The sequence below is a fragment of the Ovis aries genome, chromosome 15, assembly GCF_016772045.2.
Source record: "Ovis aries strain OAR_USU_Benz2616 breed Rambouillet chromosome 15, ARS-UI_Ramb_v3.0, whole genome shotgun sequence".
NCBI lineage: Eukaryota > Metazoa > Chordata > Mammalia > Artiodactyla > Bovidae > Ovis > Ovis aries.
In genome coordinates, this window is record NC_056068.1 from 81011295 (window position 1) to 81025255 (window position 13961).

The window sequence follows — 13961 nt, forward strand, 5'->3', positions numbered from 1 at the left end:
TCGTTGGGGCACAAGGTCTCAGCAGTTGCAGCTCCGAATTGTCGTGGCTCATGAGCTCTGAGGCCTGTGGGATCTTCCCAGCTCAGGAATCAAACCCACATCAGCTGCACTGGCAGGCGGGTTCTTTACCTCGGAGCCACTAGGAAGCCCCTGCCACTCGGATCTCATGACGTTTCCTCACCTCCCGTTCACACCCTGTTTACAGCCGTTCAGTTTTGAACCCAATGCATTGTTATCAGGTGCCTTCCTCACACTGGTCAGGGTGTCAGGCATTCGTCCTCCTCAACCAAGGCTGTTCTCCGTGTAGCTGCATTGGAACATTCCGCACGTCCTCGCGCCTCTCTGAGCCTCATCCATGACTCAGAGGTGATGACAGCACCTGCCAGACCCGGTGCTAGATTTCCCATCTGAGCCTCACAGCCACAGGTGGATATGAGGACCGGATGAAAAAATAACTATGAAATGGCCTGGAAGAGGTCAGACCTGCCTGCCATGCCCTGGAGAAGCGCTGCGCAGCGCTAGCTGTGAGTCAGTTAATGCGACACTCCGGTGCTGGTGGCGGTGGGCACGGCTCAGAAGATCTCAGATCGCTCCTAAGAGCCTCAGATTCCTAGATCCCAGCTTTTAAAATGCAGCTATGATGCTGGTTTCCCAGGTGGTGCTTGCAGTAAAGAACCTACCTAGTGCAGGAGATGTAAGAGATGTGAGTCCGATCCCTGGTCGGGAAGCTCCCCTGGAGCATGAAATGGCAGCCCACTCCAGTATTCTTGCCTGGAGAATCCCATGGACAGAGGAGTCTGGTGGCCTACGGTCCATGGGATCACAAAGAGCTGGACGCAACTGAAGCGACAGCGTGCGTGATGCTGGGCCCTAACATTAGTTGAGTGGATATACCAGGCACTGCTGTGAAAGCACTCTGCATGTGGGGCCCCCTAAGACGCTCACAACCTTTGGGGGTAAGCGGTACCACTGGAAGCTCAGAGAGGTCATTTAACTTGCCCAAGGCCACACAGTTTGTCCGTGACAGAGTCAAGAGTGAACCTGCCAGGTCCTTGAGTCCACTTCCCAGCTCCTGCCCATTCCCTGTGCTTCTTGGAGCACGTGGTGTGGGTAGGGCTGGGACCCCAGGGCAGGGGAGCCAGGTCCTTGAGCCCACTTCCCAGCTCCTGCCCATTCCCTGTGCCTCTTGGAGCACTGTCGTGCAGGCAGGGCTGGGACCCCAGGGCAGGGGAGGCATTCTCCCTGCGGATGGCCTTTGACCAGCACAGCCTGTCTGGCACTGATCTCCCCTGTTTTCTCTCAGGTCCTGAAGCTGCTTCTCGTGGCCTGGGACCGCCGCCTTATCTTCGCCATCGGGACGTCCAGCACCACGGGCGAGTCAGACACCGTCATCTGGAATGAAGTCCATCACAAGACAGAGTTCGGCTCTAACCTCACTGGCCACGGCTACCCAGATGCCAACTACCTGGATAACGTGCTGGCCGAGCTGGCCGCCCAGGGCATTTCCGAGGACAGCGCTGCCCAGGAGAAGGACTGAGCTGGGGGAGGGGGGTGGATGGGGCTTCGGGGTGGCAGGGGTGTGGGAACCACAGGGCAGGAAGGAGGGAGAGTCAGGGTGGAAGTTGGTGCCGTGCCCTCCCGAGCCCCTTGTGCCGTCTCCATCTCCCATCCTTCCGGCCACAGCGGGGAGCCAGAGTGAATAAGGGGATGTCATTCACAAACCTCATCCAAGGCGCAGGGGCCGCGGGACGGGGTGAGGGCCGCCCTCGTCTGTTCCGTGGAGCGTCTGTTCCGTGGAGCGTCGGTGCTGGGCGGGCAGGGACTCCCCCCCTCACACCACCCCCAGCCCCCAGCAGGGGGCACTGTCAGCACACGTGGGGCACGGGCACCTCTTCCCTGGCCTTGTGAAGCCAGGGGCGCCCGCCTTGGCCGGCTTCTCGCTGCTGCCACTCTGCTTGGAGAGCGGGGTTTCTACTTTTCTCTCATCCCCTGGAGGTGAGGCGCTCTCACTGTGCAAGACTGAGGGGCAGAGGAGTGAGCCGCTGCGGCATCGGCAACCAATGCCTCGATGTGCAGCGAGGAAGTGCTTCTCACCAAGAGGGGGCGAGGGCAGCGAGGGCTTCCGGGAGCATCTCAGCTCCCATCGCGGTCCGGGCTGCTCCCGCCTCCCGCTCACCCCTCTGCCCTGTCCAAAGAGGCACCCGATTCTCTTATGCAGACGGAGGGACTCTGGGACTCCTCTCTGGGGCGCGATGTCTCCCGCCTCTCTCTGATCAGACCAGAGCCTGCGTCCCACTTAGCATCTGAATTAGTCCTCAGGGAGAGGAGCCCAACTCTTCCAACTCATCCCAGACCAGCTCAAAGATTCCGTGATTCATCCAGCCACTGTGAGCGGAGCCCAGGCTGGGCTCCGTGCCATCCGTGGACGCGTGTGTGTGTGTGTGTGTGTGTGTGCGCGCGCGCGCGCGAGTGCACCGCGCGGGACCAGGCTCTGCCGCTGGGCCAGGTTGGCAGAGGGTCCCATCGTGATCTCACACTCTGGTTCTGCAAACGGTCAGACCCCAGTTCTGATGGGACTGAAACAGCCAGGCAGCGGTTCGTCGGCGTGTCTCACTGTCTGACACCCGTCCCCTAGTCAACATGAACCCAGACCGAGACAGGGCTGTGCTTGGGGGCTGGGGGGGGGGGGGGGGGGGGTCGGGCCCCTTTGTATATCTCTGGCAAGGTGGGATCTGAGCTGGTCCACGAGGACCTCAGCGGGTCTCCGTGCACGTTGTCTAATGAGCCTGGAGGTGTGCGGGGACCCTCATCTTCCTCTGCAATGACAGGCTGGCCCAGCACATGAGGGAGCCTCTAGCCCTTTCCCAGCAGGGTTGGGACCACCTTGGGGTCCAGTCCAACCTGTGTCAGGGTTGTGGCCCAAGACCCTGCCTGTCCCCCACATTCCCTTCGGCACCCATGAAGGAGACAGTTGGGGGTCAGGGAGGAGAGATGGGGGATGAAGAAGGGAACCCCAATTCTGCCCCCTTTGAAAGTGGATTCTCTGAATTCCGTGTTTGGGGGAAGTTGCTCTGGATCCTAACTCGAATTTGTATACCTCGTGTCTGGGGGTCTGACATATATATATGTATATATATATATATATGCACATATATTTCATAGTATTTGGAAGGTTTTCGATGCTGGAAAAATGGGAATGGAAAAGCCTTCAGACGCCGTACTGAAGTTAGAAGCGCAGCCAAGCTTTTCCAAGGGTCGGCTCTGAGTGTCCTGCTCTCAGGCCTGCAGACATTCTGAGGAGGGGAGGCACTGGTGCTGAGCTCGTCCTCCTCTTCCACGTGGCAGAAGACTTGAAAGTGTTAGTTGCCAAGTTGCTTTGGGGGTATTAGTTAGCTCCAGCGAAGGGCGCTCTGGCAGGAGGCCTTCCAGCCTCACCCATCAGCCCTTTATCTCACCAGCAGACCAGGAGACTGGCCCCCAGCCCACCGCACCACGGGGCAGTTTCCTGCCGCAGCCGGGAAGGAAACATCCGAACTCAACGGGAGAAGGCCTCTCTCCCTCCCTCAGCGTTTGACGTCAGCCCATGCCCGTTGCCGGACCACCCTGTGCCAGAGACAGGCCTCATCATAAGCCTGGCTACACCCCCACCCTCCTTCAGCATCCTTGTCCAGGATCCTCCGGGCTCCTCACCCACAGGAATGAGAAAACAGACCCGGAGCCGGCAGGTAGACAGAGAGGTGGTGAAAGAAGGGAGGGTGATAACTGGGAGAGGGCCGTGCGGAGAGACTCATTTCCCTGGGTTGGGCAGAAGAAGGTGCGGGTGGAGAAGGAGCCGGGCCCAGGGCAGAGAGAAGAGGCTGCAGGGGAAAGGCAGGCAGGCGGTACCTCTTTGAGAGTCATCTTCACACCTTCCAGCCTACCCCTCTCAGGATGCTGAGAGTACTGATGGCCTGTGTCTCTTCCCAAGATGCTCGTAGGGGCTACCTCATCTGCTGCTCTTCTAGTGGGACTTTTGGGCAGAAGGAACTGTTCATGTCCCTTCTAACACTGTGCCAGGCAAAGGGGGTGGGAGGGGCATGCCTCTGCCCTCTCTCTCATGCCAACCTGAAAAGGTACAGCCCTGGGTTGGGCGAGAACCCCCGCCGGCAGAGGTCCTGTGCATCCATCACTCGGATGCAGGAAGTCCTCCCACCGGAAGCCCTGCTGTGTCCCCTGCCCCTTGCAGGGAATCCCACGCCCGCCCTCTCATCGTCTCAGCACCAGCAGCCTCATTTCTCCCCTCCTGAGTCTCCAGGGAGGACGCGTGGGACTGGAGACAAACCCTGTTAGTGCCCATCCCTTGAAAGGTGGATCGTGTGTGTGTGTGTGTGTGTGTGTGTGTGTGTGTGTGTGTGTGTGTGTGTGTGTGTAGTTGCCTTTGTTTTCATCCCCCTTTTGGGAAGCCTGGACTTCTCTGTGGTTTCACGCCTGGTCCAATGCTCGTCCTGGTGTTGTGGGCATGAGATGGTTGAGGGGGAGGTCCTGTGTGGTACAAGGGAGGGCCCTGTCCTCTTTTCCTGGTCTGTGGTCCCTGGCATTGATGGGGGGCGGCGGGGCGGGGGGGTGGTTCTGGGGGAGAGCGGGTGACTGTCCTGTTGTAAATCACTGTAACTGGTGTGTTCTGAAGTCCTTGGTGTTGCTCTGTGAGTGGACATCGCCACCTGGTGCTCATGAGGTTTATGTGCGGAACAATAAACGGCAAACAACAACCGCAAACTGTCCTCAGCCTGCTTTCCGTCCATCGCCTACAGGTGAGGACTTGGGGAACCTCCCCCAGTCCGTGAGCAACCGCAAGCGCTTCCACTGAATGGGAGCGTCCCTTTTTCTACTCCTATTTACCTCTTCTTTACCCACACATTTGACCAAGTAACCTACTTTGACTTCTTGTTCCTCCAAAGAAACATGACCTGGCAGCGGAAACAAGTGAAACGGTAGGGGAAAGACCGTCTTAAAAACCATGAGTGTTTGCTTCTTGAAGTTCCCTTCACTTGGCCACAATATCGGGTATGTTTCAGTAGCTTACAGGCTGTGTTTTTCAGATGTGCTCAATTGCTAAGTGGTGTCCAGCTCTTCGACCCCAGGGACTGTCGCCCACCAGGCTCCTCTGTCCATGAGATTTCACAGGCAAGAATACTGGAGTGGGTGGCCATTTCCTCCTCCAGTTTTTCAAATCCCGATTTGAATGAGAACACAAAGATAAAATGCAATTGCAAAGGGGCTTTTGTCACCCCAATGTGTCCTTGTTGCTGACACCCTGTGGAGTGTGGTTTTCCTGGAAGTCTGGGTCAGTGTTTCCACAGACTCCAACCTGAGCTAGCCAGTCAAGAAAGCAGGACTCAGAGAGCAGAACCTATGCAACCCCATCAGGGTTTGGATTTTGTAAAGGGACTTGATGAATGCAAACCTCAGGCTGTCTCCTGATTTCCTGTGGATGAATAGAGAACGCGCTCCTCACGTACACACTTTAATGCATATTTATGTGCAACATTGTTAGAAGTGTAAGTTGGTGAAGAACTTTTCATTTCAGTGGGCTGTTAGCACGTGAAAAGTCTCAGAGGTTAAAGGTATACTTTGTTTATCCCACTCAGTAATCTTCAAGAACTCACAGGCAAGTCAGTATCAGCAGGAAAGTGGTCAGCTTGGCTGAAACATACCCACAAAACCCCCAGAGGTAAGGGAAGGCATTTTAATGCTTAAGACGCAGAGGTTTAGTACAGAAGTTGTAGAAATCTCTGTCTGGCTGAGAGCTCAGCTCCAGTTCTGTGAGTCATGCCTCTGTATCGTAGTGGGAGTGACTGTATGACTTCCCTCTTGTCTTCCCACGATCTGGGACAGTTCAAGCTCCCAGAAAAAGGACCTGGTAGAAGCCAAACTTGTGACTGCAGGTGTTAAATGAGGACAGGACAAATTATCCTTCATAGAGGATAACTCACCCATGACATTCGATTTGGTGAAGAAATATATAGCTTTAAAAATATGGTGCAGATTATTAATGGAGTCACCCTAATAATTACAATTAGGCGAGACCATTCTTAAAATTAGGCAAAGCATCAAATGTCAGGTGACAATCATGCATTTCATGAGGTGTCCCAGGGGAGCCAGCGTGGGACTGAAATAAACGCGCCACAGATGATGCTGGGGGTCTTTTTTCGTTTCATTTAAGAACACTTATCTGATCATGCCAACCTCCTTTCTGCTGGAGAAAAGAAAAGAACGGGGTACACAATTGGGTTTTTTCCTATCTTGTTCAGATTTGGGGGATGAAGTGATAATTAGCTGTAGGTTCACTTTGATTTCTTGCATCTTTCTTGTCTTCTACCCCCAGAAAAATTTTGGAATGTGGGGTGTGTGTACGTGTGCATTGATGTGGGTGTGTGCATGTGATGGGAGAATAGAAAGGGGGGATGGTCATCTATGGATGAGGGAGGGATGGTACCTGGGTAACAGAACATGAGAGAGTCATGCTTGATCTAGCCAAACCTGCAGCTCTTTTCTTTGCCCCGCTTAGCATAAGCTGAGAGGACGAAGCCAAGCAGCTGGTTGTGGGTAAGAATTCCAGTTCCCCAAGAGCACCAGAATCTTTTCTAGCTTTCACCCTTCATTCACTGCTGGTCTCCAAACCACCCCTTCTCCCTTGACCTCCTAAGAGAAGTTTAAATGTTAAAGTATTCTCTGAGGGCTTTACGACACTAGTCTGAAGCCCAAGAGTGGCCTGGTCTCAGTAAGTCTTAATTGTGGGGAGCTTGAAAAGAGTGGGCTTGGTCTAGACACCATCTCCTGGTTCAGAGGATGCTGAGATGGTCCAGAGGAGATGACACAGCCATCAGTACCTCAAAAATGGAATGCGATAGCCAGGCAGGACCTCCTGTATCTTCCAGGGGCTTTTCTGGGAGTGTGAAATCCAGACAGCTTTCAAAAAACACAAAATAGTGGGAGGGTAACATTTAAAGACATCTTTAGAGCTCATGAATTGGAAACCATGGCTGACCTCATATTAAATACATCTTCAAATCCAAATATGAACATTCTCCCTTTGTCCTTCTCATACATAAGCTTTCAGGTGAAGCAAATGGCACACACTGAGAAGAGACGACCCCCTCAAGTTTTAGGATGACTTTTGCTTAAAAAGTCACAACTGCCCTCCAACCCCTCTCCCAACGTTGTCCATGTGGCTCTGTTTACTTCCTGGCCCAGAGACCTAGAAAGCCCCAGTCCCACAAGGCCTTCTGTCGCACTTGACCCAGCAGTACTTAGAAGGGCAGAGTGGAGAGAGAAAGAGATGAAAGCCATGCTTGAAGGTCTGGCCGGGGAGGAGGGGAGCGGTGTCCTGGGAGAGTCTAAGCAGGGCTCTGTGCCCGCTCTTGGTCAAGGGCATCTCCATTCACGGCAGCGCCTGCAGCCAAACTCTGCTTCTCATCCTGGAGGGCCTGGTATCCCCTTTTCCTGGACTTCCGGGCGCCATAGATGGCCAGGGAGATGACCCCTGCCAGGGCGACGGTCACCCCCAGGGTGAGCCCCGCGGCTGCTCCTCCAGACAGACCCTCGCTGTCTCCGTGGATAACTCTCATGGCCCTGCGAAGTTCCAGGGGCTCCCCCAGCCTCCACTGGTGGGTCTGGGGGTCTTTAATCCAGGAGCTGGCCGTCTCAGGGTTAGTCACCAGGACAGTGTTGGTGGCCGCCTGACTCATGAGAGGTGGTCGGGTGTAAGGAGGGAGTCTGACAGCAGGCAGAGACCCTCCCGTAAAAAGCCCAGCTTTGACACAGTAAGACACTTGGCACCCGTCGCTGATGAGGGCTAGGTGTTGGCTGAAGCCCCCTGGACACTTTTTTAGAGAAGGTGCCCCCATATCTTTGGATGCAGCAGAATCCACCAAGGGGTTCCCCACCACACAGCTAAAGAACCCACCAAAGGGGACAGAAAATCTATATCCCAACTCATAGTCCTGAGAGGCACATACCTTAAGGTTTTCAAAAAGTCTCAGTTGAAAATAGCCGGCTGGGCATGACTGGGCATTGGTCAGAGGATTTATGCTCTTACCACTGAAGAGCCCGCCAAAAAGGAGCCCCGAGTTTTCAGATACTTGGCCACTGGCTGCACACCAAAAAGCCCTGAATTCAGCCCTGGCTACTCGAAACACGTCTTCACAGACGGTCTTGCAGAAGATGTAGAGGGTACACTTGCGTGAGCACTCCAGGTGGTTGTACCCCTCCTCGTGGGTCTGGGCGAGCAGCTGGACTGGGGAGTAACCAGGGGGGCAGGACATGCTGCCGGTCAGCGGATTCTTCTGCTCCAGGTTCTGGCAGAGCTGGACAACCTCATTCCCCAAGAACTGGGTGCATTCCTGGTAAACTCCCCCGAAGGAGAAATTGGTCATCTTCCCCTCGCAAGAACCATCGTCAGTGTTGGCTTGGAAGTTGAAGTTGGGCGAGCTGAGATCCGTGCAGCCAGGGTAGGTGTTGACCGCATAATACCTGCGCACGGCCGCCTCCACCGTCTTGGACAGCTTTCTCACCAAGGGCCCCGGCAGGTCAGGCAGTCGTTCGGGGTTGATGAAGAAATGCAGAGGCAGGCCAGCTCGGTCCATGGCCACCAGGTGGCCGGTGACGCCCTGCTGCCAGGCCTGGAGGGTGATGCCCGGGTAAAATGGAAGTCCCCCGATGCTCTGAACTCTGGAGTTGGTTCGGTTGGAGAGGTAGCTCCTGGTGAAGGCATTCTGCGAGGTGTAGTTCTCCTCGAATTTGAAGTTCACGATGTTCAGGAAGGTGATCCCAGCGGACGTGGTCACAGCGGTGCGGCTGCTCTGGCTGTCCTGCAGGAAGGACGACCTGATGTGGTCCTCCTGAATGAGCGCAGCCCCTGCGTCCACGCTGCTGATGACATGGGTGCCGTAGTTGAGGACCAGGAGTTCTGCCAAGTAGGTGGCCATCCGGGTCTGGTTGTTCTCCAGTTGCTCCGAGATGTCCATGAGCGCCTTCTTAAACCCCCAGCTTAGCTCTGCATCTGGGTTGATTTTGACTGTGTAGACCAGGTTTCTTACCTGAACCTGGGTAGTTACAGCTTGGTCCTTCACCTGAAGGGTCTTTATCCTCTGGAACTCAAGGGAGAACTTGCCGTTGACTTTGGAAAAAAGAGAGAGCTCCATGTTGATGGAGTTGGAGGTGCTGCTCTGGTAGTTCACCCAGGACTCCAGGATTTTGGAGTTCATCTCCAGGTTGCTCTGCCTCTGGGGAATGGTGAAGATCTCGTCCGGGATGATGTACTGCCCGTCTTCCGTGGTCCTGCAGTGTCTGTAAGCCAACTCCATCACCCGTCCCATGTCCACATTCCGCAGGTTATCCCAGCCGCCTCCGGGCAAGACAGGCAGAACGGGCACTTTTAAAGCATTCTTGCAATTTTGAAACCCAGCCTCCTCGGTCGCCCCCCAAGATGTGTCCGTTTTAGCCCATGTTGCCACCGCCCAGATTAGAAGGGCACCCCTGAAGCTGTTCATGGCTCAGACAGCCCTGGCCTGACCCACCCGTCCTAAGCTGCGGCCAGCGGGCTTGGGGCAGACTGAACTGATGGGAAAGAAAGCTGTTGCTGAAACACAAAGTTCAGCAGTTCTCCTAAAGCCACCAGTTCCTCTTTGGGCTAGTCTAATCTCGAAACGGGGAAATGAGAGTCGATTCAAACACTAAGGTCCATCAGGACTTTGAAAAAATTGTGTGGCACAGCCACACAATTGTGAAAACACAGCCCTGTATCCTTAACAGTCAGCTGCCCCCCGACCTCCTCCAGCACCCAGCTGGTTACTCTGCGCAGCAGTGGGCACTCAGAAAAAATACAACCACACACCTTACTGTTACCCCCATGAGAGCGTTCCAGCTTTGAAAGAAAGCTTTCGTTTCACTTTTTGCTCACTCTCTTGATGGTTCTGCTTTCCCCTAACGACTCTCTGCTGGGACTTCACGATCACTGTCCTTTTCCTCTGTGTATAGTTGGCAATAACTTGGTACCTGCTCTTATGACTTTAATTTTTCCATTCCATGGTTGAGTGCATGTAACTTAGACAGATGTGTAAAAACGAATGTGGTCTTCACCACTCCGGTTTTCACCACTCAGGTTTTTAAAGCAGCAATTCATTTGTTGTGTCATGAGGAGAAGATAACTTCATGAAGTTGCATTTGTGTACTAATGCTAAGTCTATTAAACCTCTTCATTTAAAGCAGTCTTTTCAGGCCCATTGACCTAAAACCAGGCTTGATTGGAGCCCAGTTCTGTTGGTTCTTTGAGACAACTAGCACACTGAGTGGAAGCTGGGGAATCCAGAGGAGTTAATGGAAACTCCCAATTGCACCCTTATGTCACCCTGATGGCTCCCAACTGCACCCTTACACCGTGAACCAGACGCAGGACTGAGGCTGCAAAAGCCATGTTTCAATTCACAGGCCTCCTGTCTGCATTCAGGAAAGGCAATTTCAAGGAACTGAATCACCACAGGATTGTCACTGATGCAGCTGACAGGTGTTTTCAGAAATAATGAGGCCAGTTGCTTAGCTTTACAGGCGGAGCGTCACTAGCTGCTATTAAAACCTTGATGCAATCTAGAAAAAACGATACAGATGGACCTGTTTGCTTAGAGAACAGACATAGCAAACAAATGCACGGGCACCGAAGAGGGAAATGGGGTGGGGTGAACGGGGCGTCTGGGACTCACACGTGCGTGCGTCAGGTAGATCGCTAGGGAACCAGCTGAAGAGAGCAGGGAACAAGGGAAGATACATGCAGGCCGTTTGCAGGACAGACACCAGCCAACCTTAGGAGCGCGCTCCGATATACACCAGATGAAGACAAATGCTGCTTGATTTCACTGATGCGAGGGACCTAGAGCAGTCAAATTCACAGTCAGAAAGTACATTGGTAGCTGCCAGCGGGGTGGGAAGTTAGTCTTTACTGGGGACAGAGCTTCAGTTTAGGAGGGTGAAACATTTCAGAAATGGATGATGGTGAGACTGCGCAGCAACGCGAACGCATTTAGTGCCCTGAACTGCACAGGCAACGACGGATAAAGTAGTATGCTTTATGCTCTGTGACTTTCACCATGCTGGCTCAGATGGTAAAGAATCTGCCTGCGGTGCAGGAGACCTGGCGTCAGTCCTTGGGTTGAGAAGATCCCTTGGAGAAGGGAATGTGTTCTTGCTTAGAGAATTCCATGGACAGAGGATACAGTCCATGCAGTGGCCAAGAGTCAGACATGACCGAGCAACTAACACTTTGCCACGATTAAAAAAATAAAAAAGCCTGATTTGCGTGGGCATGTGATACCGCAATCCTACTCCTAGGCATATATCTGGAGAAAATTCTAATTCAAATAATACATGCACCTCAGTGTTCATAGCAGCACTATTTACAATAGATAAGACATGGAATCAGTAAGTGCCCATCGACAGATGAAGGGATAAACTATATGGATTTTGCGTGTGTTCTCAGTCACTCAGTCGTGTCTGACTCTTGGCAACTGCGTGGCCTGTGGCCTGTCAGGCTCCCCTGTCCGTGGGATTTTTCAGACAAGAATAGTGGAGTGGGTTGCCATTTCCTCCTCCAGCAGATCTTCCCAATCCAGGGATCGAACTCGCATCTCCTGCATTGGCAGGTGGGTTCGTTACCACTGAGCCGCCCGGGAAGCCAGGTAGATTTACATGTAATGGAATACTGTGTTTTAGTTGCTAAGTTGTGTCTGACTCTTTGCGACCCCATGGACTGTAGCACCAGGCTCCTCTGTCCATGGAATTCCCCAGGCAAGAACACTGGAGTGGGTTGCCATTTCCTTCTCCATATTTCCTAGTCATAAAAAAATGAAATAATGCCATTTTGCAACACTGATGGACCTAGAGATTATCATAGGAAGTGAAGTAAGTCAGACAGAGAGAGACGAAAATCATATGATTTCACTTGCTTGTGGAATCTAAAGAAAATACAAATAAACTTACTAGACTTGTGGTTGGCAAGGGGGAAGGTGGGTGAGGGAGTGATGGATTGGGAGGCTGGGGTCAGCAGATGCGAACTATTCTATATAGGAAGGATAAACAGCAAAGCCCTACTGTATAGCACAGGGAACTAGAGTCAGTATACTGTGAAATCATAATGGAAAAGATATGAAAAAATACATATATATGTGTCTGAGTCATTTTGCTGTATAGTAGAGATTAACACACCACTGTAAATCAACTACATTTTAATAAAATAAAATTTAAAAAGCCTTGATGGTGTTCTGTAACCCAGAAATATCACACTCTGGCTCTATTAACGCCTCAGTTATCATACTCTGGGGAATTCACTTACACTCAAGTTCAGTTCAGTTCAGTTCACTGGCTCAGTCATGTCTGACTCTTTGTGACCGCATGAACTGCAGCACACCAGGCCTCCCTGTCCATCGCCAACTCCTGGAGTTCACCCAGACTCACATGCATCGAGTCAGTGATGCCATCCAGCCATCTCATCTTCTGTCATCCCCTTCTCCTCCTGCCTTCAATCTTTCCCACCATCAGAGTCTTTTCCAATGAGTCACCTCTTCGCATCAGGTGGCCAAAGTATTGGAGTTTCAGCTTCAGCATCAGTCCTTCCAATGAACATCCAGGACCCATCTCCTTTAGGATGGACTGGTTGGATCTCCTTGCAGTCCAAGGGACTCTCGAGAGTCTTCTCCAACACCACAGTTCAAAAGCATCAATTCTTCATTGCTCAGCTTTCTTCACAGTCAAACTCTCACATCCATACATGACCACTGGAAAAACCATAGCCTTGACTAGATGGACCTTTGTTGGCAAAGTAATGTCTGTGCTTTTCAATATGTCTAGGTTGGTCCTAACTTTCTTTCCAAGGAGTAAGTGTCTTTTAAGGGTTTAGTTTATGAACCAGTTTCTGGGCTTCCCAGGTGGCTCATTGGTGAAGAACCTGCCTGCCAGTGCAGGAGACACAGGAGATGTGGGTTCAATCCCTGGGTCACGAAGATCCCCTGAAGGAGGAAATGGCAACCCACTCCAGTACTCTTGCCTGGAAATTTTCATGGACAGAGAAATCTGGAGGGCTACAGTCCATGGGGTCACAAAGAGCACCTGAGCGAACAGGCACCCGGCTTCTACTTGACTAGAGAAGCAAGCTTCTGCCCAGGTTATAAATTGATCGCTCAGTGGGGGAGCCTGGTGGGCTGCTGTCTGTGGGGTCACACAGGGTCGGACACGACTGAAGCGACTTAGCAGCAGCAGCAGAGTGATCACAGATTTAGAATTAGAAAAGTTAGAACCGAATGCCCTTGAGTACTTCCAATAAGTTTGCTGAAATATCCATATACTTTTCCTCAAACTATTTCAAGGCTAGTTCATCAGAATCAGAAAACTCACTTACCCTGTTTTGAAGACATGCTGACAATTTCTTATTTTTCCTTTTGGCTGTAATAGATCCTGCTGGAATCTCACTCTTCTTCAATGAGAATACAAGTAAGGTGAATATAGATTACATCTGGGCGTTCCTATTATCTCTAAACACCTAGTCGTTGTCATTTACTTCTGGACCACCTCCATCTTCATTTTTATTATAGCAAAAAGAAAAAAATGAAATAGCTAAAAGAGCCCAAAAGAGTGAAATTACATCGCCTTCATATGACAAAACATTTTGTAGCCATCATAATTATATTTTCAAACAGTTTTAATAACATAAGAAATTCTTATGCCATAATGTTTAGCATTCAATATGATCTCAACTATGTACAAATATAGTGAGGACTATACACCAACTGACCCATTGACAGTAGTTATATCTAGTAGGTAGGTTTCATGAATTATTTACTTCTTTCCACTCTTCTACATATTTTGAGCTTTCAACAATGAGCATGTTTTCACTCATATAATAAAACTTTATTGAGAATCTACCAAGTCCCAAACAT

At 51.8% G+C, this 13961-nt stretch overlaps 2 protein-coding genes across 2 annotated transcripts in view; one reads left to right on the plus strand and one right to left on the minus strand.

The window, feature by feature from the left end:
* DTX4 (deltex E3 ubiquitin ligase 4) overlaps positions 1-4755 on the plus strand; it is a 41178-nt gene extending 36423 nt beyond the window's left edge. The window contains exon 9 of the mRNA XM_042233590.2: positions 1304-4755. Coding sequence (XP_042089524.1) covers positions 1304-1537 — 234 coding nt within the window. The 3' untranslated portion in view covers positions 1538-4755. The remainder of the gene's footprint in view (positions 1-1303) is intronic.
* Positions 4756-5490: 735 nt separating this feature from the next.
* On the minus strand, positions 5491-9594 carry LOC101109907 (macrophage-expressed gene 1 protein). Its single transcript, XM_004016500.6, has one exon. It carries the CDS (start codon positions 9528-9530, stop codon positions 7377-7379), a length of 2154 nt encoding a protein of 717 aa, XP_004016549.2. The 5' UTR covers positions 9531-9594; the 3' UTR covers positions 5491-7376.
* Positions 9595-13961: the final 4367 nt, after the last annotated feature.